The 27,570-nt window shown below is 32.0% G+C and overlaps 3 protein-coding genes across 3 annotated transcripts in view; 1 reads left to right on the forward strand and 2 right to left on the reverse strand.

Moving 5' to 3' along the window:
- Positions 1-1,207: 1,207 nt before the first annotated feature.
- Positions 1,208-26,972, reverse strand: LOC134688226 (small ribosomal subunit protein mS35-like). Its single transcript, XM_063548712.1, has 9 exons — positions 26,805-26,972; positions 18,972-19,057; positions 17,531-17,650; positions 9,080-9,200; positions 7,872-8,008; positions 6,584-6,693; positions 5,648-5,717; positions 3,315-3,437; positions 1,208-1,417 (listed from the first exon to the last, which is right to left on the reverse strand). The coding sequence occupies exons 1-9, from the start codon at positions 26,905-26,907 to the stop codon at positions 1,229-1,231; spliced, it is 1,059 nt and encodes a 352-aa protein (XP_063404782.1). The 5' UTR covers positions 26,908-26,972; the 3' UTR covers positions 1,208-1,228.
- On the reverse strand, positions 12,600-15,082 carry LOC134688225 (uncharacterized). The gene has a single exon (XM_063548710.1). It carries the CDS (start codon positions 14,805-14,807, stop codon positions 13,737-13,739), a length of 1,071 nt encoding a protein of 356 aa, XP_063404780.1. The 5' UTR covers positions 14,808-15,082; the 3' UTR covers positions 12,600-13,736.
- Positions 26,953-27,570, forward strand: part of LOC134688021 (protein phosphatase 1 regulatory subunit 12A-like) — an 88,844-nt gene continuing 88,226 nt past the window's right edge. Inside the window, exon 1 of the mRNA XM_063548488.1 lies at positions 26,953-27,234. Within this exon, the coding sequence (XP_063404558.1) occupies positions 26,992-27,234 (243 nt within the window). The 5' untranslated portion in view covers positions 26,953-26,991. The remainder of the gene's footprint in view (positions 27,235-27,570) is intronic.

Here is a 27,570-nt window from a genome sequence, read left to right on the forward strand (position 1 = left end):
AATTAAGGGTCCTTAAAAAACGGTTAAAATGGATTTCTTTGCATCCTAATTCGGGTTTATCTTGTAAGATGTAACACCACAAAATTGGATAAGAAAGTTTTTAATAGAATCATTTTGATCTTGTCAATGTGTTACAGATTATTACTGTGGTACATTAAAACTCTAAAATTGATAACAAAAAACCTGCTGTAACTAGTGGACTTACGATTTGGGTAATTTTATATATTTGTACTCTAATATTGCCGATTTCCAGAGTTTTATAGCTTCACTTTAACAACTATAATTTCCTTTAAACTCACCACAATGTGTGGAAGTCCCCATTCAAGGACAAATTACTCATAAATTCAAAATTCATTTTTATTGGTTATTTTTAAATATTTTGATTTAACATGAAGATTTAAAGGTAATTCAGATCTACTGCTGTCTATCAGCATTATTGACCCTGCTATATTTACAAAAATAAATGAACAGATCAACATAAATGAAAATAGATCAATAAATATGTAATAAAATTGAGAATGGAAATGGGGAATGTGTCAAAGAGACACCAATCAGACCAAAGAGCAGAAACAGCTGAAGGCAGTTCTATTTGATCCAAATAAATTGATAAAAACATACAAATTTATAAACCATCATTGGAAACACAAAGATGCGCATACATGAATATCTCTAATGAATAGTGAGACCAGTAGGGTGAAAAGTAAGTGACTATGGATATATCTTGATTTTGTATTATTTTTATATTATTTTCACTGCATACCAGTAACTGCATATCTGACATTATGTTCATCTGCATATATATTTAGGTTCTGTGTATAAATGTTGTTATAATTTGTCTTGCATTGATGCTCTTATAATTTTTCATGTGCACATACAAATATTATTTTATTACTAGTCATGTGCATATACTAATGTTCTCTGTATTTACAGTTAAATGAGAGGAAGGTTTGCCCTATAATTTAACTTATAATGATAAATAATGATGAAAATGATGTTGCATGACTGTTTAACAGTGGAAAATTAATTTAAATATTCAGAAAAAAACACAATTTTATGTGATACCATGATGAATATAACAATATATATATTTTTTTGTTTGTTACATCATGACATTCTGAAGTTTATAATATTTTCCCGTGTGATTTGGACTCTCTCTTTTTTAAGCTGGTTTTATTGCAAATACTTTGTCGTAAACATAAACAACCGCTAAATATTGATATCTTTAATTTTAATGAACTTCAAATTTGGGTAAATTCATCAATTCTAGAACCGAATTTTTATAATTTTCAATGTTTTTCTCTGTTTCTCCTCTATTTACTAGGTTTAAGACAGTAGATTTGTATGTTTTGTATTTTTCATCAACTTCACTGTCCAACTGTTTTAACTTCTCTTGATCTTCTTCTGTTAAATTCTCATCCTGTAAAGGAAAGAAAGAGATAAAAATCCAGCAATGCAACATTATATGGAAAATAATCAAATATTCTATACAATACAATTATTAAATGAAATTTCTTCTTATAAAAAAACATGCAAAAGAACTGAAAATAAAACTAGAGGCTCTCAAGAGCCTGTATCGCTCACCTGATTCTACTTGCGTTTTTGAAATCATATAAAAAATATAAAATTTGGCTAAAACTAACAACACAACCTCATAAGGAAACTTTCAGGCTATGTTTGATTCATTAAATTCAGTGGTTCTCTAGAAGAAGACTTTTGTATGCATTTCCCATAGGGTCCCAATTTAAACTAAGTCACCCCACTGGCGGCCATCTTGGAGGATGGATCGGCTACAAAGTAACAACACTTGGCCAGCATCTCAAAAGGAACATTTGTGCCATGTTTGGTTTCATTCCATTCAGTGGTTTTCTAAAAGAGGTCATTTGTATGCATTTCCCATAGGGTCCTATGTTAAATTATGTCCCCCCTGGCGGCCATCTTGGATAATAAATAGGCTACAAAGTAACAACACTTGGCCAGCATCTCATAAGGAACATTTGTGCCATGTTTGGTTTCATTCCATTCAGTGGTTCTCTAAAAGAGGTCATTTGTATGCATTTCCCATAGGGTCCTATGTTAAATTATGTCCCCCCTGGCGTCCATCTTGGATAATGGATCGGCTACAAAGTAACAACACTTGGCCAGCATCTCATAAGGAACATTTGTGCCATGTTTGGTTTCATTCCATTCAGTGGTTCTCTAAAAGAAGTCATTTGTATGCATTCCCCATAGGGTCTTATGTTAAACCAAGCCCCCCGCTGACGGCCATCTTGGATGATGGATCAGCTACAAAGTAACAACACTTGGTCAGCACCTCATAAGGAAAATTCATGCCATGTTTGGTTTTATTCCATTCAGTGGTTCTCTAGAAGAAGTTCAAAATGTAAAATGTTAACGACGACGACGACGAAGGACGCCAAGTGGTGAGCTAAAAATAAATTACTTCCCTTTTTATTAAATTTAAGACCACTGGTCAGTATATTTCTTTTAGTTTCTTTACATTATTATGTTTCTTTCGCCCTTTTTTATAGCTCATTTTGAGAATATTAAATATTTTATGAACCAAATCAAATGCAATGAAAATGAAAAATTTGAATGTATCATTGTTAAGTATATTCTTGACTGACTGAAGCTCTGCTAAAAAAGACATCAACATGTTTAATAAAACTTTGAAAACTATGTGGACAGTGGTTCAGACAATTTTTCCACTATCACAGAGGAACTTTGTTCCATTCTAAACCTTACAGAAAACAATAAAAGTAGGCTGATCATAAGAAGACAGGAAGTTAGTGCATCAGATGATTAAATTTGATTTAATTTTGGTGTCTTACACCACTTTTAAGCAGTCAGTAAGAAGATCCTACTTGCATATCAATCATACTATATATCTTAAGCTATCAACTTAACAAATACCAGTAGTGCCAGTACTACTTTTGTCTCCTCCCTTCCATCAGCAAGAAAAATTCAAATTTTCTTTACATCAATATTCTTTGAATCTATCATAATAGCAGGTAAATAAATGCCATTGAATGTGTGAGATACACAATGTGGTGACCTCTAATAAGAAATTCATGGTGTTACATAAGTTCTTGTTTTAAAAGCTATTACAGTGCAACCTGTGTTATCCAACACTGAAGGACAAGAAAAAAATCCTGATTATGTAGGATTTCAGAATACTCATGTTTTTTCTGCAAGGATACCCATATTTTGGAACCATGAAAATGTGTCATTTAAAGCAGGATGTTGGAATACTCAGGGTTTTCAGCAAGGATACCCATATTTTGGAACCATGAAAAAGCTATTGTATACATTTGTACCTTTATATTAATGTTATTGGTAGCAGCTAACATCTTCACAAGGTTCTTCCTGGACGAAGATAATTTCCATGGAATTTTAGACATATCCTCTAAAGTAATCTCATCCTCCCATGGCTCTTTAACCTGAAGATACAAATGATTTTTTTCTATAATTTTCATTCATACTTTTACATCAAATTTCCCTAATGAAAATTTGAATATTTGAACAGAGTAGCAAAGGAAAGCAATTAATATTAAAACCAGATGCTCCCCAGGGCGTAGCTTTATACGACCGCAGAGGTTGAACCCTGAACGGTTGGGGCAAGTATGGACACAACATTCAAGCTGGATTCAGCTGTAAATTTGGATTGTGATTAAATAGTTGACACAGCATAGGTTTTTGACACAGAATGAATGTGTTCTTATGAACTTAAAATTTTTGTTTTCTCTTAGAGCAATTCACTATGCTGTTGAATATTAATCCTCTCAAAAAGATGTTTGAAGAAATTTTCTTTTTATTTATGAAATTTAAAATGAGAAAAATTGAACCCAATTTTTTTAATCACATCCCCCTTTCCCTTATTCCAAAACTAATCTCAATTAAAATTCTAATGGAGTTTGCAACAATGACTACTCATTTAAATACATCATAAAATATTAATATGTAAAAAAACTGCTTGTTATCACTTAATGGTAAAGATTATTTTAATTTATCAGTTGGTGGTAAAAAGTGAATATACATTGTATATTGTATATAACAAAGATTTAAGTTGATTCTGGACAAAGAAAGATAACTCCAATTAAAAAAAATCTTGCTATTGCACAATATTGTGCAATAAAATATTTCTTGCTTACTATTCTGGACAAAGAAAGATAACTCTAATTAAAAAAGAATTTGCTATTTCACAATATTGTGCAATTAGATATTTCTTGCCATTGCGCAATACTGTGCAATTGAAAAGACTTGCTATTGCACAATACTTAATATAATAATTTTAGATCCTGATTTGGACCAACTTGAAAACTGGGCCCATAATCAAAAATCTAAGTACATGTTTGGATTCAGCATATCAAAGAACCCCAAGATTTCAATTTTTGTTAAAATCAAACTAAGTTTAATTTTGGACCCTTTGGACTTTAATGTAGACCAATTTGAAAACAGGACCAAAAATGAAGAATCTACATACACAGTTAGATTTGGCATATCAAAGAACCCCATTTATTCATTTTTTGTCAAAATCAAACTAAGTTTAATTTTGGACCCTTTGGACCTTAATGTAGACCAATTTAAAAACGGGACCAAAAGTTAAGAATCTACATACACAGTTAGATTCGGCATATCAAAGAACCCCAATTATTCAATTTTGATGAAATCAAACAAAGTTTAATTTTGGACCCTTTATTCCTTTGGGATCAAAACTCCCAAAATCAATACCAACCTTCTTTTTGTGGTCATAAACATTGTGGTAAAATTTCATAGATTTCTATTCACTTTTACTAAAGTTAGAGTGCGAAAACTAAAAGTATTCGGACGACGACGACGCAGACGACGACGCCAACGTGATAGCAATTAACGACGAAATTTTTTTCAAAATTTGCGGTCGTATAAAAAATGTAGATAGAATTTAGCTTTTTTAATGTATTCTGAATGAAGGATTATATTAGATGCATTTAATTTTTTTCTTTTTTTCTTCATTGAGCCAAAAGATACCTTTGTCATTTTTTCTACTAACTACTTTTTTTGTAGGATCCAATTTTCCTGGATCTGGAAAGATTGTGATTTCATTGATATTTGATATCATGGGTTTTCAAAAGTCCACTTCTTCTAACAAAATATATGAAATTAGGTATCTCATTTAAAATAATGAATGCACAGTATTGCATGGTCATGTTGCAGACATAGCATTTTGGTGACAGAATTCATAAGACAAGGGCAGTCTCAAACTTATTGATTTTACTCAATGAGGTAGATTTTCTTTCAGTAACTTGAAATAATAACATTTATCACTACTTTGAGTGCATTTTTCCTTTGATCTTTTTTTGTGATAATTTTTCATATCATGTTACTCTTGAGATGGAAAAGTATAGCTAGAAACTCAGGAGGTATGTGGCGTTTCTAATGAAATTGACAACATCATCATAGGTAAAATAGAGATAAAGAGATTATCATTGGTCATCTCAACTCGATTACTGTTCTTATTTTAGGTGTACTGGCTCAAGCGAGAAAACCAACCTAATTGAGATGATCAATGATAATCTGAAAATGGATATATGAACATTTTTGTTTTTTCTGATCATTTCTATATATGATTATTGTTGAATGTTGTATGTTTTATACAATTTATCCAGCTTACCAATGATTCATGATATAATACTGTGATTAGATACATTATATAGTCAAAGTTCTGTGCTTTTAATGGACATCTGAAATGGAAATACATATCAATTGTTAAAAGACACCAGGAAAATTCAGTGGTCTTAGATTTAGAAACAAATATACCTTTTTATATTTATTCTTTCAAATAATTTTATATATTCTCCTCAACACCAACATTTCTTTTCAAATTGATTTTTAGATACATATCCATATCATTTTATGTATATAATGTTTTGCTGAACTTTTGAACAGTTATGTTTTTATTTTTGTATTTTTCTTTAAAATATTTTTAACAAGAAGCTGTGATCCCAAGTTGTTGAAACAAAAACTTCTTAAATAAGTATCTATGTAACAATCAAACATGTACGTATCAAGGAGAATGTAAATCAATAACAAATCTGAAAATGTGTGACATGATATAAATTATCAATTTAAGGGTTGGTATTGAATACTGTGGATTCATTACTATTGGATGGATTCCAATTTTCGTGGATTTTGTTGATACAGGTGAACAACTAAATTAAATTTTTAACAAATTATAAATTTCTATAGGCTTGTAAAGGTAAAACAATGAAATTAAATATCTACAAGCATGCAAGTTTTCCTTAATCCACAAAAATTTGTACCCACGAATATACATGAATCCACAACATTAAGATCTGGTTGTTAGTTGCTAAGAAAATGCAACAGAAATGTACCAAAGAAAGGTGGACAGCATAAGTAAATAGGTGTATCTTGTTGGAGAGGTGTAACAAAATTCTTACCTGTCAGAAGTAAGAGTAACTTCATTGTTTAAACTGTCATAATGCTGTCTTAGATTTAGAAACAAATATTTCAAATAATTTTAAATATTTATCAGTAAATCAGAATATCTTATTGGAGAGGGTTAAAAAAAATAATATAATACATGTACCTATCAGATGTGAGAGTAACTTCATTGTTGACACTGTCATAACGATCTCCAACTAGATGAAGAAATTTCCTTTTGGCTGCTTTGGTTAACTTCAAATTTCCTACATTAAACTAATACAAAAAAACAAAAAATTTCCATTAAATTTATATTTAATGTAGGCTCTAACTTATCATAAGAAATACACTGTTCGACCATGTTAATAGACTGACTGACTAAATATTTAACAATGTTAGGATATGCTTCACTTTGTTTCATTCATTAGGAATTCTGAGAAAAACATAGTCAGTCTTTGTAAAGTAGTGAGCTCTAGATCATTTTCATGCTTGTTTTTTGTGAAAATTGAAGTATAAAAAAGACAAGTTATTTGTTTCTATGATCTAATTGCATATTTTTGGCATTACCACATATTTGCTCTTTATCTGAAACCAAAAAAACTTAATCCTTTTACAAATGGATGTAAAAAAACTTTTTCTATGTTTAAAAGTTGACATAAGTTGTTGATAAATTTGTGAAATCAAATCATGGAAATGTTTTGTAACTTGTGCATTTATTTGATGTCAATAACAACAAAAATCATCTCATTGCTGAATGTTTGGTGATTAGTATGAAAGGGAGACAACTGCAGACTATTTATGAATATATCTTGACCTAAAATCTTTGTTAAATGTTTTATAATTTTTATATTTATTTTGTTTTCCCTGACCTATAGGTATACTATTTATATGTTCAAATTGGTTGATGTAGTTATGTAACAGGTTCTTGTTCTTGATATATACCGTATATATATATCGATTATATATACATGTGAAATCCATGGCAGTTTAATGGGCGGGGGTTCAGTCATACTATAAAAAGATATTAATGGGGTTGTCTGTTCCTAAAAGTTGCAAACAGAAACTTCAACAGTCAGACAGTTTGCCGTTTATTGTCACAAATTAATGCATGATAATAATATTTACTTTAATTTCAGTTCATTAATATGTGTATTGGACATTTTGTGATATGAAAAATTTGAATATTGTTGTTATATCATATCTTGGATTATTATGTTATTAAATATTGATAGTTAGAAAAAAGAAGCTAGCTACCAAATTTAAACATAGATTTTTGTTATTTATTAATATAAACACTTTTAGTAAAGAAATGCTTTAAATTCGAACAAGCTCCATATAAAGCTCCCTTATGCACCTTTGACTGTGATCATGGTGATACACCAAGGTAAAGGATCTTGTATGGTGTTTTACATCAAATGTGACATTGCTAGCTCTAGGACCTCAGATAATCTTACCTTAACTGTGACATTCCTAGCTCTAGGATCCCTGATGTTATTACTTGCAAAACAGTAGTCATTTGTTTGAGATTCTAGTGGGAAAAGCCTGTTGATCTCATTTCCTACTAGACCCTCTGGCCAAGGTGTGCATAATTCTGAAATAGAAAAGTGTACTTTTTTGTCAAAGCTACATAACTGGTTGGTTTGATTTGAAGGTCCATCTATGCTTTTAACTTATAGATTGAAGTTTTTTTTTCACATCATGCTAAAATATTATACGTATTGACTGTTCAAATTGGATGTTGCAATTATTCATTTTCATTCATATCTTTTATATCTTATTGTGTTGCAAACTGGCATCATTGTGGATAAGAATGCAACAGTATTGTCTACAATGTATCATAAATTTTGAAATAACTGTATGTTTGGTGGTGTTTTTCTAGATTTAATATAAAATGGTGTATCATATGGAGACAAAGTTCTTGATGCATAAAAGAAAGAGTACAAGGATTGAATCAAAATCAGCAAGTCAGAGACAAACTCTAACATGAATAGTACAAAGAAATCAAATTTTTAGATATTGCATATTCGTTAGTATCTTTACTATCTTATTGTTTTTCACGTTATGTCTCTTAGTTTTTGTTGATTGTTTGAAAAATATATATTCAGTTGTTTGTATCAAGAGGACCGCAGAGAGCCTTTGATAAATAACTGAGAACTTACTACTGAAATTAACTATTACTCATTGCATACTAATTTTCTTGATTTCTATTATACAAGTGAATCTCAAATTTAAATGCTCAACAAAGTACATATTTTTCAATGGCTTATTATCAGACATTGCAAAAACTAATTAAAGATCCCAGAAAATATAATTATTCCCTAATCGATCAAAATTGTTATCCACAAAAATAAAATAATTCACAATATCAGATATCAGTAGGTAATATACATCTTACTGTGAATTCATTTATTTTCGTAGGTACTAATTTTCATGGATAATGGAAAAAAATGATGTTTGTGGATATTTAATTTCGTGGTTTTGCTGATGTCTGCATTCAAGCCTCTAGAAAATTTGTCATTCGTTGAATATTTAATTTCATGGTTTACCTGTACCCATGAAATCCAAGAAAATTGGTATCCAGCGAATAATAATGAATCCACAGTATTTATTCTTTAGTGGATTAAACTTGCTTGTTTCTGTCATGACTTAGATATATTTCTACCTTTCAAAGCTTGACACTGTTTTTTGATGTGGATTGGTGTTAAATGCAGAAAATTAGGTATCTTCATCAACTCCAAGTTACCATACTTCTCAGGTATCATACCTTCATTCTCAGCTAAATTCTGAAATAATTAGTTAATATAATTTATAGTAGTTATTCACTTGGTGTTGCATGAAACTGTTGTATGAACATGTATATAAGCATGCTAAAAGGAAAAAAAACCAACAAATTTAATACCCATGCATTAGTATATCTCCCCTTATTTTACGGTTCATATTAAGCTATTATTTTGTATACCATATGGTCAGCTATATAAGACCCCAACATGAAAATATGAATACCATATAACTAACAGTCTATTTTTTCAACTTGGAATTAGTATAGAGGATCTTTAATAGCATGTGCCACTCACCTATATTTTACCAGTGTCCTAAAGTAATGTCCATATTCTAACATTGTAGATCAAAATATAATTAATTACTTAAATCTATTTTTTATCATCTAGTATTGATAATTTTTTTAGTGTACATTTTCTCGCTATCTACTATGTAGTTTTTTTTTACCAGAACACAATACAATGGCTAAAGGAGCAATAACTCTACTTTAAACAGTAATGCCACTGTTGGCCAAGTTGTATATCTCATCTTGCAGATCATTTTTGTTTGTTTACAGTTTTCCTTCACAAAAAATGTAAGAAACCAGTGAAATTCATCATCAATTTACAAATTGGAATGTCTTATTTGGTACCAGTATTCTTTCTAGCATGGTTTCAAGACAATAGTCAACAAGAGGCTGTTAGAGCAACAGCAAAAAATATCAAACCCTGAACAGTTGAGCTGTTATAGACATAACATTTAAGCTCAAAACAACTATGAACTTTGATTGTGATTGAATACTTGACACAGCATAGGTTTGTGATACAAAATGAATGTGGTCAAATGTCCAACTCGTACTATCTTTTTTAATTGTTTTCTATGTTCAGTGGAAAGTGAAACTGGGTTAAAAACTCGAATATGGCATTACAATCAGAAAGATCATATAATTAGGTACATGTGTATTAAGTTACAAGTTGATTGGACTTTAACTTCATCAAAACTACCTTGACCAAAACCTTTCACCTGAAGCGGGACAGACTGATGAAGGGATGAACGAATGAACGGACAGCAAAATGAACTAATGAACAGACACAAACTGAAAATATTTAAATGGGGCATAAAAACATAAAAAAATTTTTTTTAGTTGAAATCAATCCCAACATTCTTTTTGTGGTATTGAACCTTCTGAAAAAAATTCATAAAGATCTATTCAATTAAACTTAAGTTATTATTCGGAAACCAATGCCATGTGTTTTTCAGACGACAAAGACAACATCATACCATTATACAATCCCAAATTTTTTTGGGTGGTCATATAAAAAAAAATACTTTGCTCTATATACAATTTTTTAATCATAATAAAAGCTTCTTCCCAATAATTTTGACAAACTTATTGATGACTGAAAAAATTCAAACTAATCAACTATAAATAAAATGCTCTGCATGGTGCAGCTTAATATGACCGCAGAGGTCGAACACTTGGGGCAAGTATAGACACAATATTCAAGCTTGATACAGCTCTGAATTCGGATTGTGCTTAAATATTTGACACAGCATAGGTTTTTGACAAAAAATGAATGTGGTCTTAGAACTTAAACTTTTTAAAATGGACATTTACATGTGCCTGTTATGGTCCAATATCCAAAATCTAAATACATGGTTAGATTCAGCATATCAAAGAACCCCAAAATTTCAATTTTTGAAGAAATCAAACAAAAAAAAGTTTAATTTTATACCTTTTTGACCTCAATGTGGACCAATTTTATACCATCGCCCAAAATTAAAAAATCATAATACGTGGTTACATTCAGCATATCAAAACAACCCCAAAAGAATAAATTTTTGATGAAATTAGACGAAGTTTAATTTTGGACCCTTTGAACCTGAATGTAGACCAATTTGAAATTGGGACCCAAAATTAAAAATCTAAATGCATGGTTAGATTCAGCATATCAAAGAACCCAAATTAGAATCAGCATATTAAAAAAAACAAGAATTCAAGAATAAAACCCTATTTACAATGGTCAAGAAATTTATACAAAGTATTAGAAAAGTATTACTTTTTGGCCCTTTATTCCTAAACAATTGAGGCTGCAATCCTTAAAATCAATCCCAACATCCTTTTTTAGCTCACCTGGCCCAAAGGGCCAAGTGAGCTTTTCTCATCACTTGGCGTCCATCGTCCGTCGTCGTCCGGCGTTAGCTTTTACAAAAATCTTCTCCTCTGAAACTACTGGGCCAAATCAAACCAAACTTGGCCACAATCATCATTGGGGTATCTAGTTTAAAAAATGTGTGGCGTGACCCGGTCATCCAACCAAGATGGCCGCCACGGCTAAAAATAGAACATAGGGGTAAAATGCAGTTTTTGGCTAATAACTTAAAAACCAAAGCATTTAGAGGAAATCTGACATGGGGTAAAAATGTTTATCAGGTCAAGATCTATCTGCCCTGAAATTTTCAGATGAATCGGTTAACCTGTTGTTGGGTTGCTGCCCCTGAATTGGTAATTTTGAGGAAATTTTGCTGTTTTTGGTTATTATCTTGAATATTAATATAGATAGAGATAAACTGTAAACAGTAATAATGTTCAGCAAAGTTAGATTTACAAATAAGTCAACATGACCGAAATGGTCAGTTGCCCCCTTTAGGAGTTATTGCCCTTTATAGTCAATTTTTAACCATTTTTCATAAATCTAAGTAATCTTTTACAAAAATCTTCTCCTCTGAAACTACTGAGCCAAATTAATCCAAACTTGGCCACAATCATCTTTGGGGTATCTAGTTTAAAAAATGTGTGGCGTGACCCGGTCAACCAACCAAGATGGCCGCCACAGCTAAAAATAGAACATAGGGGTAAAATGCAGTTTTTGGCTTATAACTCAAAAACCAAAGCATTTTGAGGAAATTTGACATGGGATAAAAATGTTTATCAGGTCAATATCTATCTGCCCTGAAATTTTCAGATGAATTGGACAATTGGTTGTTGGCTTGCTGCCCTGCAATTGGTAATTTTTAAAGAATTTTTTTTCGTTTTTGGTTATTATCTTGAATACTATTATAGATAGAGATAAACTGTAAACAGCAATAATGTTCAGCAAAGTAAGATCTACAAATAAGTCAACATGACCTAAATGGTCAATTGACCCCTTAAGGAGTTATTGCCCTTTATAGTCAATTTTTAACAATTTTCATTAATTCGGTAAATTTATGTAAATTTTTACCAAATATTTTTCTCTGTTACTAATGGGCAAGGTTCATTATAGATATAATTGTAAGAAGCAAGAACGTTCAGTAAAGTAAGAACTTCAAACACATCACCATCACCAAAATACAATTTTGTCATGAATCCATTTGTGTCCTTTGTTTAATATGCACATAGACCAAGGTGAGCGACACAGGCTCTTTAGAGCCTCTAGTTAGGTATGAACCTTGTGTACAATTTCAGAAAGATCCCTACACTTACACACAAGTAATTGTCTGGAAACAAAAAAATGCTTATTTGGACCTCTTTTTAGGCCCTAAATTCCTAAACAGTTGGGACCATAACCCCCAAAATCAATCCCAACATTTACTCAAACTAAAGTTAGTGTCCTGTAACTTTATGTCTTCGGAAGACGACAACATGTTACAAATAACATCTGCAATTTTTTTTTGGTAGTATAAAAACTAGAGGCTCCAAGGAGCCTGTGTCAAACACTTGATATTTTTATTTACAATTGATGCATGAAATAAAGCAACTGAACATTACACTTTTGCTCTAGTTTCAGAGATACAAATCAAAAACTGCATTTTTCCCCATGTTCTTTTTTTAGCTACATGTATAAAATAAAATTGAGAATGAAAATGGAGAAATGTTGGTTGGCAGGCAGGGTAATTGGACACTCTTTTAAAAACTAAATACTCTATTCTTATTTGTGGCCAAGTTTGGTAAAATTTGTCTCAGTTGTTTCATGAGGAGATTTTTGTAATAGCCATGTGAGCTTAAAAGTCCAATTATCAGTAAAATAGGGGAAAATTACGAACAAAAAATTAAATTCTAATCTATTTTGTCTTTTCGGTCATGAGGATCTTCTCCCAAAATTAAATAAATTCCATGAAGGCTTGACAAAGTTATTGATGTCTAAACATGCTAAATAAAACTTAAAGCTCCGCCTGAAAATAAATGTTGATGCAGCTCAAGCTGATATGTAGGATTGATAAGCATTGCTTTGGCACCATAATTATTGAAAGTACAACAAAAAAATTGTACTTCTAATAAACTCTGCTTTGAAAGAAAATTACATTCTACTTTCAGTTCACTTCAGTAAATTATGATTTACATTTCTTGTTAAATTTGCACAAACTATTTTTTGAAATGGTCCGACTAATTTACATAATAACTATTTCATTGTATTTATAAGTATATAATAAAGCAAATTAATCAACATGATTTAATACTATTCTTTAGTAAAAAGTATCCTTCCTGTAAATTGTTTGAATTATTTTAAAAGTTCAATCATATCTACAAATTTTAAAATGTAAATTATATTGTTGATAATTTCTGCTCACTATATATATGTTCATGAAAATCTAATGCTGTAAAGTTTTCCAAAATTGTTTAGCAAACCACCACCTGTACAACCAAGGTAGAAGTGTCCTGGTGTAGACAGAGCAAGAGAAAGAGGATTTTTGATTCCAAGGTCTTTTAAACTGTAGTATGAAATAAAGTCTCCATCGTAATTCAAAATATGGATAGCATTATTCTTCCAATCTGTAACCAAAATATAATAAGATTGTGTAGCAACTACACATTGAGGCTTAAATGGTTTGTCTTCAGTATTGATATCATGATGACCAGAATAAATCCCTTTGATATTTCCTTTATGACCAATTACAAACACTCTACCTGTGGAGTCATGGTTCAAGCGATCCACTATACAAATGTTTCCATTGCTGGTAGTTGTTACTATTAAAGCAAGTGTAAATAAAGGTTTGCTGTTTCTATCTTTTTCATATGTAGCGAGACAGTTTCCTGTTTGATCCATTACTACAACAAAGCTCCTTCCTGTAGCCGAGAATGGATCCCCTGGAATTCTGGCTGCTATGACAACTTTCTGATCATTGGTGATGTGGATCCCCCTAGAGATAAATGATTCCTCTATAACAAACACAGAGTCAGTTATTTCTTTTGTTTTTCCATCAATTAATTTCAATCTACTTTCACCACATGACACAACAATGTTGCCGGATAAGTCAGCTATGCCAAAAATCTTTAAGCTGAAGCTTGATAAAATCTTTACCTTGTCTTTAGCAATTTTAACATGTTGTAACACTTCATTTAAATTGTCTGCTATCCACAGCGTATCATCAGGACATCTCAAAATGTAATGAATAAACATTAATTTTGTCGTCCATTGATTTGTAACTTCAAATTTAACTTGGTTTTCTCTAAATCCTAAACCTCCTTCTAATGTTCCAAGATTAAGTACATTAAATTCACCAGGAACAAAATTTGGCAAAGAAGAAATATTCATTCTGTCTTCTAGAATATCTTCATTCAATGAAAAATTCAGTTTATCAAAATCTCTGAATAATTGGCTAAAATCTTTAGATGTGATAGTACTTTCCAAAGCCTCATTCTTCATATACATCTTTTTAATCTGTTGATCATTTTTGTATTCTTCTTCCTCTCTCAAGAATCTGAAGTGCTGATTAACATCTAGAACAAGATTATCAGCATATTGTTCCACTGCCTTAACTACTTTTTCCTTTTGATTTAGAATGCTCTGCCTAATCTGTAGAAGTTTTGAGTTTTTAATTTCTTTAGGATCTATTATCTCCTCTTTCTTAGAGCTTAGTTTGCTTAAATTCCTTTGAATTTTGTTCTGGCCTTCTTTCAGTTTTTCCTTTCAATTATTTAATTCCTCTCCATCTACAAAGGTGTGTCCATTATGGACCTTGATGATACACTTTAGACAGATAACCTTACTGCAAGTTTTACAGAAAAGACTGCACAATTGGTCAGGATGATCTTGACATTTCAAGTCACTGAAGACAAAATTGTCCCACGAGTCTTCAACATCTCCTATCTCACTGATGTTAACAATCTTATGGTCCTTTGCAATCCGTAAATGAACTCCATCTTTACAAGAATCACACATCAACATGCTACAGTCGGTACATTTCCATTCTATCTTATTCCCACCCTTGCACAACTGACATCCTACTGGAATCTGCCCTTTTGGTACTGACTTGGAAAACGCCATTTATATCATCAAAATGTCAGAACTTTTAACTTCCTTGTTTATAGTGGAAAAAACTTTTGAGATAGAAATCAGATTTACAAGTGGTTGTAGATTAATTTCCTTGAATTTTAAGCTTATTGATATTTATGTATCACAATCGAAACTATTGTCATTTTACTATAATATATGACCTGTACACTAAAGTGCATGTATCTATAAAACATGAATAAGAATACTTATAAATTGAACATAAAAATAAAGAAAATGTCAAACCTAACTGATCTTTTTAAAAATAGGATACAACTTTGATATATCATCTTTCAAATTCAGAAATTAAAGTGTAGATTTATTATTGCAAATAAAAAGTCTAATTGATGTCTATACAAGAATGTATCCATAGTACACAGATGCCCCACCTGCACCTTCAATTTCTTTATATTTACATGTTCAGTAGATCATGAAATGGGGGTCAAAACTCTAATTTGATCTGCATACAAGTTAGAAAGATCATATCATAGGGAAGATCCTTATTAATTTTCAAATTGATTGGACTTGAACTTCATCAAAAACTACCTTGACCAAAAACTTTAATCTGAAGTGGGACAAGCCTGACTAAAGAACAAAGGGTTGGATAAAAACAGACAAACACATGCATCGAAAAACATAATGCATATGACCAACCTAGAGGCATAAAAAAAACTAGAGATTGAACCTAAAGGGAGGATTGCTAAGTCCCTCTTCTGAGTGTATTGTAATTTGTTACAGTTTCTGCTTAAAAAAAAAGAAGAGAAAAAATAGGACAGAAATGAGCAAAAAAGACCCTCTTGTCTGGGCTAGGATGTAGTAGGCAACATCAGGCAGAGGTAGAAGAATCCAGTATTTCATGTTTAATCTCCTGGAAGATCTGAACATGGTCCATGATATTGCTGAATTATAAACTTCATCTTACCATTAACAGGAGAAAATCACCACACTACATATCTATGAAAAACCGGTTTCATAAAATAAAATGCTTCCCAGAGCGCAAGCCTGATAAGATCGCAGAGGTCGAACTATTAACAGTTGGTGCAAGTTTGGACACAATATTTACGTTTAATACTGTTTGAATTTGGATTGTAATAAAATTTGTGACATACATTGAAATAATAAAAGTTTCTGACACAAAATAAATGTGGTGAAAGATCTTAAAAATTTGAAATGGGTTGAAAATTTGTATTAATTTTCAATTGCAGATTTTAGGCTATTGTCATGATTGTGTAATAAATACTGTGCAATTGGATATTTCTTGCTATTGCACAATACTTCATATAATAATTTTACACAGCATATTTGGTGTGCATCTTCTGCCATATCAATATGCTATGCTTTAATATACAAATCAGAAATATTAATCAATGCAAAAATGGAAAATTATGAAAAAAGAATCCCCCCATAACAATTGTTTTTAACCACGCTTTAAGCAATTACCCCAAAACTCAATCCCAGTCTTTCATGTGTTATATGGTACCTTGCATAACAAATTGAGAGAGATCCATACATTAAAACACAAGTAATTGTCTGGATAAAAGAAAAATGTTGTTATGGCCCCTTATTCCTGAACATTGAGGTCAATTACCCCATAACTCCATCCCAGCCTTACTTTCCTGATATGGAACCTTGTAGTACAATTTTAGAAAGATCCGTACACTTACACACAAGTTATTGTCTGGAAACAACACAAATGCCTGTTTTTGGCACTTTATTTCTTACCTGTTGGTACATTTACCATCCCCCAAAAATAAATTACAACATTCTTTTTGTGGTATTGAACGGTGAACCTTCCAGTAAAATGTCATACAGATCCATTCACTTAAACTAAAGTTATCTGGAAACCAAATATATGTCTTTGATCGACGCCAACAACAATGATGACATCATTATACAATTAAAAAAAAATTGTTGGTGATCGTAAAAAAGATACAGTTATAAACAAAAAATACACTTTTTATCATCTCAGTCATTGTGTCAGTCAGGATGTACAAAGCAGCTTCTAAGAATTACTTCGAATTATCACTATATTGATGTTTATAGTACAGATTTGATCTCATTTATAAGGGAAGGCATCTATAGGTGTATATTGCTACACTTACTTTAACATGTCCCTGTCTGACAGGAAAGGGAACAACAGACCATTTGAATGAGTGAGCTGTCGGCCATACATTTGTCCAGTCCTGGTCAACTTTCATTTTTAGGTGTCTTGGTGGTTGTCTCTGAAAAATAAACAACTATAACTGAGGGACACATATGTGCATAGAGTAAATTGCTACTAGGAAATGTGGGGTTTTCTTTTATTGATATTAATCAACATAATTTAATTTTTTTATTGTTGATGTTTTTTGTTTACATTTGAGAAGAAGGGTTTGCTTCCTAAACACCAAAACTCACCATTTATTCATAATAATTTAATTTGTTTATTGTTGATGTTTTTTGTTTACATTTGAGAAGAAGGGTTTGCTTCCTAAACACCAAAACTCACCATTTATTCATATACATGTATATGAAAAAACTGTTATAAATGCTAACCATGGAATTAAAACTATTCCTTAATTTGTTTTTATTTTAATGATTTTCTTTACACCTTATATAAATGGAGGCTTATATTTAGCATACATGCTAGAAAAACTATATCATGGTAGTTTTTTTTAGTAACATGCTGGACTTTTTTTTATACTTTTTCCTTCCTGTTCTTGGTTGGGTTTTTTTCAATAATGAAATGAAATTCAGAATTTTTCTATATCAATCCACCATTTTTTACATTAGAAAATGCCTGTATCAAGTCAGGAATATGACAGTTGTTATCCATTGGTTTGATATGTTTGAACTTTTGATTTTGCCTTTTGATTTTGGACTTTCCTTTTTGAATTTTTCTCGAAGTTCAGTATTTTTGTGTTTTTACTTTTTACCATAGAGTACATTAATGAACCATGAAGATTTAGACTTTAAAAGGAGTATTGGTAATATAAATTATATTGGTAGCAATGTTTGATTATATCAATAACATATTCAAGTTGAAAAGTTTGTTATTATTGTTTGAGTGTCAGTTGTTCTTTTTACAAAAGAAATAATAGTAAAATTGCTTGTAAGTCATCATGGTCATGCACATTTCAAAATAATTTAAAATAAATCTTAATTATTACTAAGATTTTTTTGTGAAAATATTCAAAAGAGTTACATGACACCGAGTATCTTAAGACAGAGACATTCTGACTATGAACCTGTTTGATTTGTTTTGTTTTTTGTTTTTGATTTTGTCTGTTGAAACACCACTCTTAAGCATCACTTTTTTGCTACTTCATAGACAGTTTTTATTGGTTGAGGAAGCTGGCGTGCCCTGAGAAAACCATGCCCTTAAATAGGAAAACTGACAATCCTAGTCAATTAAGATTGGCTAAAAGACAAGTGCATCCGCACGAGCAGGGTTCGAACTCACAACCTCAGTGTTGACTGGCTAGCTACTTAACCACTCGGCCACCTATGTCCCTCACTGTGAACCTGATACAGGTATATAATATATAGAATCAATTCACATACTACTCGTTGAAATTTGGTCCTTTGTATTCTCTCTTTAATCTCATGAACACCAACAATCTTCAGCTGTCTAAAGTTTTCTTTCTGTCCTGAAAATAAATTTTATAAATAATAAGATTTATTCATTGTAATTGTGAAACCAACAAATATTGTGGCTAATCATTCTCTCATCCAATTCTAATAAAGTTTCACTAACAAAAATTGCTAACAATCTTTAAGAGAGTATTTCCAAATCTAATATCTGACTGTAATAATAAGTAGACTACTATTGCCTCTAAGGCCAAACAAAAAAAGTATGTGTGTTTACTGTTACATGATGAAAACAAGAATGTGTCCAAAGTACACGGATGCCCCACTTGCACTATAATTTTCTTTGTTCAGTGGACTGTAAAATTTGGGTAAAAAAAATCTAATGTATATGGCAATTATAAAGATCATATCATCTGAGAGAACATGTGTTCTAAGTTGCTAGTTGATTGGACTTCAACTTCATCAAAAACTACCTTGACTAAACACTTTAACCTGAAGCGGGAAAAACGGATGGATGGAATAACGACCCACACAGGCACAGACCAGAAAATATAATGCCCCTCTACTATCGCCTTATTGAAAAACAAAATTATCAATGGTATTTTATGATTTTATATACCAAGCAAGGATTTGTATAGTGAGATCTCACTATACAAATCCTTGTACCAAGATAGATATTTATTTTGAAAATATTAAAGACGAGACATATCCATCTCAAAATTGGTGAATAAAACATGGGAATTTTTTTTTTATAAATTGCTTGTTTTTGAGCTATGATTGGATAAATTGTTTTACATTTGTCTTTATTTTGTTTCTTTTTTCTTTTTTGTCAATAATTTATTGAATAAAGCTTTTTGGTTTAATTATCATTTAGATTTTTAATCATAGATATGATAGATTAATCTGTAAAGGGAAAATATCTAAAAACTAACCAGGGAGGTTTCTCATCTTTGATAGATAATTTCTGTGTATATATATTTCATGTTTAATTCCCTATTTAATTATAAAATGGAAAGCAGGACTGAGGTATGTATTTACTCCACAGCAAATTTGGCTACTCATCCCTGCATGAGGGTCACACAGCCACTGCCTATTTATAACTGTTTATTATTGTTGAATTATTGTTAACATGTACTTTGAGTTCCCTTATACCTTAGTTAGGGGCATTTGAAAGAAAATAAATTATCTGAAAGCAGCAAAATTATACAACACACACTTTTCAAAAACAATCAAAATACCGTAACCTGAAAATGTAACTTCATTCATATAAAATGTTTTACCGAATTATGCAACAAAATAAAATTCAGGAGAAATGAAACTACATGTAGTGCTTACAGTATGAGATGGTAGGATAACAAACCTATATATATATGTAGAGCAAACATGTTACTTTGTAATTAATAGGGCAAGCATGAACCAGGACAATCATTATTTAATAGGGCAAGCATGTACCAGGACAATCATTATTTAATAGGGCAAGCATGAACCAGGACAATCATTATTTAATAGGGCAAGCATGAACCAGGACAATCATTATTTAATAGGACAAGCATGTACCAGGACAATCATTATTTAATAGGGCAAGCATGAACCAGGACAATCATTATTTAATAGGGCAAGCATGAACCAGGACAATCATTATTTAATAGGGCAAGCATGTACCAGGACAATCATTATTTAATAGGACCAGGACAAACAAACATTGATATCTCTATTTATATATATATTGTGGATTAAAGTGAAAAGTAAATCTTCGGATTTTATTCTCTGTGTGGCAGTATGTTACCTGCCTCCGAATGAATCTAGTCGGCTTAATGATCAAGAACTTTTTTTTGAAAACCTACTACAACAGGTTTACTGTAATCAATCGATCGGAAATATTGTGATATGCGGTGATTTCAATTCTCGCTGTGGAAATAAATCGGATTACATAGAAGGAGTTGATGAAATAAGCCCTAGGTCAGTAATTGATGTGAATGAAAATTATAACGGTGATCTTTTTATTGATTTCTTGACGAATATAAATTTCGCAATGTTAAACGGAAGAATTGGATTAAATGATTTTACCTATATATCGCCACAAGGCAAATCCGTTGTGGATTATATGTGTGTACCGCATGAACAATTCAATGATTTTTTAGATTTTAAAGTGTTGAAAATGATAGACATAATTAATCAAGTGAATTACAACCCGGAAAAAATTCCGGATCATTCAATATTGCTTTGTGAAATAAGAGTCCCTAAAGTATGTATTGAGAGAAATACGCATACTATCGACGAAACAACGGCAAATTCTAGAAAGTACCGGGTAAATAATATTCCTGATAATTTTCTCTTGGATAATACAATTAGAGACCGAATTAACGAAACGATTAACCGTATTGAAAATGCAATCAACGTCGAAAACAACGTTCAGTCAGCATTTGACGAATTTTGTGTATTGTTGAAAGATGAAATGGATAATAAACTTCCTAAAATGAAACCGAAACCGGATTTCAACAGGTACGGTAAATCGAGATATAAGCCATATTGGAACGACTATTTGCAAAACCAGTGGGAAAAAGTGTGTACACTCGAGAAAATGTGGCTTAAATGTACAGGTCCAAGTCGTCAAAAGAAAAGTCTAAAAGCCAACTACTGCTCCGAAAGGAAAACATTTGACAGACTTAACCGGAAATTTAAGCGGAAACACCTACTTGAAAAGCAGAACAGACTCGAAGAAAAACTTATGGCGTCAAACCAAAGAGATTTTTGGAAATCTATTGGCAAACTAGGCATGTCCAATGAACGCAACCAAAGTATACCATGGTCAATTATAGACGATGAAGGAATTGTGAAAACAGATAAAAAGGTAGTTCTAGGAAAATGGAAATCTGACTTCGAACAATTATTTAGTGTTAATCCACATGTCAGACCTCCAGCTTATGACAACGAAACCAGAGAAAATCAACCAGATGTCACAGAGCTGAACAAACCAATTTCACGCGAAGAAATTATTGTTGCAGTACAACGAGCAAAGCTTCGTAAGGCTACTGGTTTTGATGAAATTCCTGCTGAAGTTCTGAAAAACCCAACAGCAATAGATCTTTTGCACTTAATATGCAATGGGTGCTTCGAACTTGGGAAAGTGCCGGATCAATGGACAAAGGGAATAATCAATCCGATTTTCAAATGTGGATCAGACACGAGAAACAACCCTCTGAATTACCGAGGAATAACACTTACTTCTGTTCCGAGTAAAATTTATTGTCATGTTTTAAACGCAAGACTCTCATCATGGCTAGATGTTAATGATATTCTCTGTGACGAACAGAACGGTTTCCGGGAAAAACGTAGCTGTGAGGAACACATCTATACATTACACACCATTATCAATGACCGTAAAATAGCGAGACTTTCAACTTTCGTTTGCTTTGTGGACATGCGTAAGGCATTCGATACGGTGCAAAGAAACCTACTTTGGTATAAACTTTCAAATGCAGGTATACGAGGAAAATTTATGTCAGCTTTACAGTCGCTATATGAAAACGTATCTTGTGCAGTTAGAGTAAATGATCAGTTCACTCCATGGTTTAATGTTGACGCCGGACTTAAACAAGGCTGTTTGATTTCTCCGAGCCTTTTTGCCGTCTATATTAATGACTTAACCCAACGAATTAACGATCTACAGTGTGGTATCAAAATAGACGACATTATCATGAGTATTTTGCTATACGCAGATGACATTGCGCTTATTGCACCTGACGAATCGAAACTACAACGAATGTTGAACGTGGTAACATCTTGGTGTAATGAATGGAAACTTCATATTAATGCAGGCAAAACACAGATTGTGCATTTTAGAAACCCATCAATTAGTCGTAGTAACTATTTATTTACGTGCTCTAATACCAACATCGGATATGCTGATTCATATAAGTACCTAGGCCTTTGGCTGGATGAATATTTGAACATGCAAAAAGCGGTTGGAGAATTGGCCAAGTCGGCTAGTCGTGCACTAGGCGCCCTATACGGAAAATTTATAAGTAGTGGAGGTATGACTCAGCGTGTTTTTTTCAAGCTGTATGAATCAACAGTTGAGCCTATCCTATTCTATGGAAGTGGTATATGGGGAACAAAACAATATAGTGTGATTAACAGTGTTCAAAACAAAGCCTGCAAATTATTTCTAGCTGTAGGAAAACGAACATCAAACTCCGCAGTACGTGGCGATTTAGGACAGATAACGTGTTTCAATAAACAAAAATTGTCATGCATCCGTCTATTATGTAGGCTGAAACGCACAGATGATGACAGACTTATTTCAACGGTGTCGGACTGGGCCTCAAGACGTCGGAAAGGATGGCACAAGCAAGTGACCGGTTTTATAAACTCTATTGAATGTGCAGATTTAGTCAATAACACTCAAATATCTTTAAAAACAGCAGTACATCTAATTAAAGACAAACTGACAATTCTAGATAATAATGAATTTTTATCAGAACTTTTTAATGACAGAAATCAGCCAAACGGAAATAAACTACGAACTTATCGCTTATACAAAGAAAATGTTAAAACTGAACAATACATAAAGCGTAACATCCCACGTTCCGTAAGACGAACAATGACACTTTTTAGAAGTGGAGCGTTGCCATTGGCTATTGAAACGGGACGATATTCCAGACCGCAGATACCCTTGAATGAACGATTATGTAAACTATGTGACCATTCAACCGTAGAAAATGAAATACACTTCATGATGAACTGTCCGCTTTATTCAGACATTAGATTTGAACTTTTTCAAAATGCTAAACAGTTAATTGACAATTTTGAAATGTTAACTACTGCACATAAGTTTACATCTTTAATGAAATGTGATGAAATCCAACCACTTTTGGCTAATACACTCCATAAATGTTTTATGAGACGTAAAAGATTTATATAATATTGTTTAAACTAAATGTATTGATTTAAATTTCCTTTTTTGTATTTTTTACTTTGTAAATCTTTACTTGACGAATTTATTTTGAATTAATCGTTAAATTTTTACTGTAATTTACTAAAAGTTTTACTGTAATTTTTACTAAAAGTTTTTATGTAATTTTTACTAAAAGTTTTACTGTAATTTTTACTAAAAGTTTTACTGAACTATAACTGAATTCTTACTGATTATTTTATTTTTTCTTTATTTATTTAACCTTTACCCCAGTGGCGTTTTTAAGCGAACTAAACTGTAATTATACCTCTTTTGTATTTATTGTTGATTTTTATTAGTAAGTTCTATATTATTATTTTGAAGCAGTCATGAATAGATATTTTATAATTGTGTGTACATTTTTAATGAGTTTTAAATCATGTAATGCATGAATATGCCTTTTTATAAAAAAAAAACCCAACATTTTCCTTCAGTATAACTGTTATAGCTTTTATTTGTATATACAGTGTCTCGTAAGTCTTTATAGGCTGGGTATTGATCCTTTTTTTATGATGTTAACGTTTTTTATGTATTTCAATGTAGATCAATATGTGACACTTTAATAAACTATTATTTATCTTATCTTATCTTATCTTTAGGTAACGTGTTTAAACCAAAATTTCAACAACAAAAAAGGAGCAGATAATTTCTTTTTCTATCATCCCTACGTCTATATCACCCTTTTCAATCCTTCCATAGTTTTCATACATGTATAACTGCTTTAAGACAACAGCAGGCATTATCAGCAACGTCACAATGACTAGGAGAAGTTATCAGCGACATCACAATGTGTTAGGAGATGTGATCAGGTTTTTCTTTTGTCAAGCATAAAACTGTCAATGGGAGGGCCAAGGAAAAGACCCCTTATAGATCAATAAACAGATAATCAGGTGTTTTTTGTATAGATATAGTAACTAAACAGCCAATTAACACAATGTGGAGCTTTTCAGATTGTTAGCTCACATGCCAAAAAGAATCACATTAGGGATCGCTGCAGATATTTTACAATATCAATGAGGGAGGGGTCCTAATCCCTAAATCCCCCGCTTCAAAACATGAAATCCTGAAGCTACCAAACGGGGAACTGTTCCCCAAATGAGTAACAATCCCTCATCTGAGTAATCATTTTGAAGTGCTAAAAAACTAAATTTTCTTAACTGAGACTTTTTTCTTAAAATGGCACATATTCATGAAAAATGCAGCAAAGGAGTAGGTCCGGTAAGGACCGATTTTGGCCTCAAATTTCAGTTTCATCTGACAAATGATTTTGACAACTTTTTAAACACTTAAGTGTCTATTTCATTTGATTCAATTATTGTTTGTGAAAGGTTTTAACTCTTTTAGTCATTAAAAACGATCCGATTTAAGCTAAAATAAGAAAAATCTACCAAATATGCAAAAAAATGTCACTTTTCAGATAGTTTTTGTCAAAAATGAAAGTGGCCGCATCCGTGTTCATCCTAAATCTTTATATATATATGCTATGTATTATCATCAAATACAACTTGCATTTCAATATTTTGGATGAACACGAATGCGGCCACTTTCATTTCACTAGGAAACCGTCTAAAATTTAACTAAAATGCTGGAATTGAGAAGATTTCAGTAATTTAGCATGACTTAACGGTGCTAGTACTCAATATATGTGCATTGTATTGTCAAAAACAGCCAATATTCATGTAGCAGAACCATTCTACTATCCAATAAAAAACTAAAAGTTTACATTTTAACAATTTTGTAAAACTGCTATATTTTAGGGCCAAAAAGGGCTCTTACCGGACCTACTCCTTTTCATTAAGATGATTATCCCTATCTTAATTTACTGAGAAGATACAAGCCTATGAAAAATAAGAAAATTATACTATTTTCAATCAAGGCTTCTAACATTTTTAAAACCCATAATAAAAATATAGTTCTATGAGAGAAATGTTGATCCATTTTTGATAAATTTGTGCCATTTTACCTTTAGAAAGAGAGTTTAAGAGACCCATTTTTAGAATATTTAGTTTTAAATACTATGAAATGATTACTCAAATGAGGGATTGTTATTCATTTGGGGAATAGTTCCCTATTTGGCGGGTTGATCCCAACCTGTTTAAATACAATGTAAATGAGTGGGGGTAGGAGGGGTCCTTATCCCGAAATCACAGGCTTAAAAACAGGAAATCCCGAAATACTTGCCTTAAAAATATGAAATCCTGAAGTACCGAAACTTAAAAAAGAGAAATTCTGGATCCCGATATTAAAAACACCCAATCCCCGATTCACAATAAAGGTCCTATTATCCCCCCTCATAAATTTTTAATCCTGACATTCGTAAAAAGAATTCCCAGATCCTGAAAGGATCAATCCCGAAATCCTGAACTTAATAACCCCATTCCAGATTCCGAAATCATGAGCTTATAAAACACATCTGATCCAGGGTTCCTGATCAATGAGGGGGGATAGGACCTTTATCGGGACTCCGGGATCGAGTGTTTTTAAGCTCGGGATTTCTGGATCCGGGAATTCTTTTTTTTTAATTTCGGGACGTCGGGAATTGCTTTATTTAAGTTCGGGACCCCGGGATTTCGTGTTTTTAAGCCCGGGATTTCGGGATCAGGACCCCTCCTATCCCCCCTCATCAATGCATAGCAAAAACCAGATATCTATATGTGATCATACGTTATTTCTTTATTTATTATTACAAATGTGCTTCAGAACCATATCGAGTAGAGACTGTCTTACAGAATTAATAATGAATAGAAATTGAAATAACAATTATTTGTCTTTGAAAAATCTTTGAAGTCTTCAAATAATTTTTTGAATTCAGTCTGAATAGGGACTTATAATATAAGAAATTGAACTGCAACCTTGTTCCTGTACTTTCTCTGCACTAGATGAATACTGCAATCTGGAACAAGCGACGAAAAATCTTGAACAAAACGCATGTTTCTTTACTGTCAGACTTGTCATGTTTGAGGCTACTGTACACCCCCCTTTTCCATAAACGAGAAATGACGTGAACTTCCGCGATTTGCAATTTGTGTTGCAGCTGTCATGGCGGACGAATCTCTCAGTGCCCTAAATAGACGATTTAATCAATTAAAACGTTGGGAAGAATCTGAGACAAATAAAGCTTCACATTTACCAAAGGAGAAACCTCGAAAAGTTAAATTTCAAGATGGATGTGTGTTTCTAGCTGCTTGTTCAAGCGGTGACCGTGATGAAGTTTTGCAACTTCTGAAAAAGGGTGCCGACATAAACACTTCGAATATTGATGGTCTTACAGCCCTACACCAGGTAAATGACACTCTGAAAAGTCTGCCTACTGCCATAACAAATGTCCCTCTTGTTTATAAGACTTGATATATGTAGGCACAGTTGTTTCTGAAGCATATTTCTAAACAGAGCAACAGGGTCATAAAAAAGTCATTCACAAAATGGTCCTCCTTTTATGGGTAAAGTGCATATATCATAACAAAAGTCAAAGCGAATGGTTTATCTAAGAAGAAGACTGTTTTAATGCATCAGAAATCGATGTAACAGCACTCAAAGCAATCTTTAGATCATTATTGACATTAGAAAAGATGTATCTGATTACCAAATAAGAATACACCTTATCGCTATTTGTCAACC

Source organism: Mytilus trossulus, chromosome 10, assembly GCF_036588685.1.
Source record: "Mytilus trossulus isolate FHL-02 chromosome 10, PNRI_Mtr1.1.1.hap1, whole genome shotgun sequence".
In the NCBI taxonomy this organism is placed as follows: Eukaryota; Metazoa; Mollusca; class Bivalvia; order Mytilida; family Mytilidae; genus Mytilus; species Mytilus trossulus.

What these genes read in the sequence shown, in the direction of transcription:
- LOC134688226 (XM_063548712.1), bottom strand. Translation starts at nt 26,907, where the DNA reads ATGACAAGTCTGACAGTAAAGAAACATGCGTTTTGTTCAAGATTTTTC. An exon ending in AGAGAAAGTACAGGAACAAG is followed by an intron (nt 19,058 to 26,804) that starts GTTGCAGTTCAA and finishes ATTTATTTTCAG; the next exon opens with GACAGAAAGAAAACTTTAGA. An exon ending in ACAGTGTCAAGCTTTGAAAG is followed by an intron (nt 8,009 to 9,079) that starts GTAGAAATATAT and finishes TTTCTATTTCAG; the next exon opens with AATTATGCACACCTTGGCCA.
- LOC134688225 (XM_063548710.1), bottom strand. Translation starts at nt 14,807, where the DNA reads ATGTATATGAAGAATGAGGCTTTGGAAAGTACTATCACATCTAAAGAT.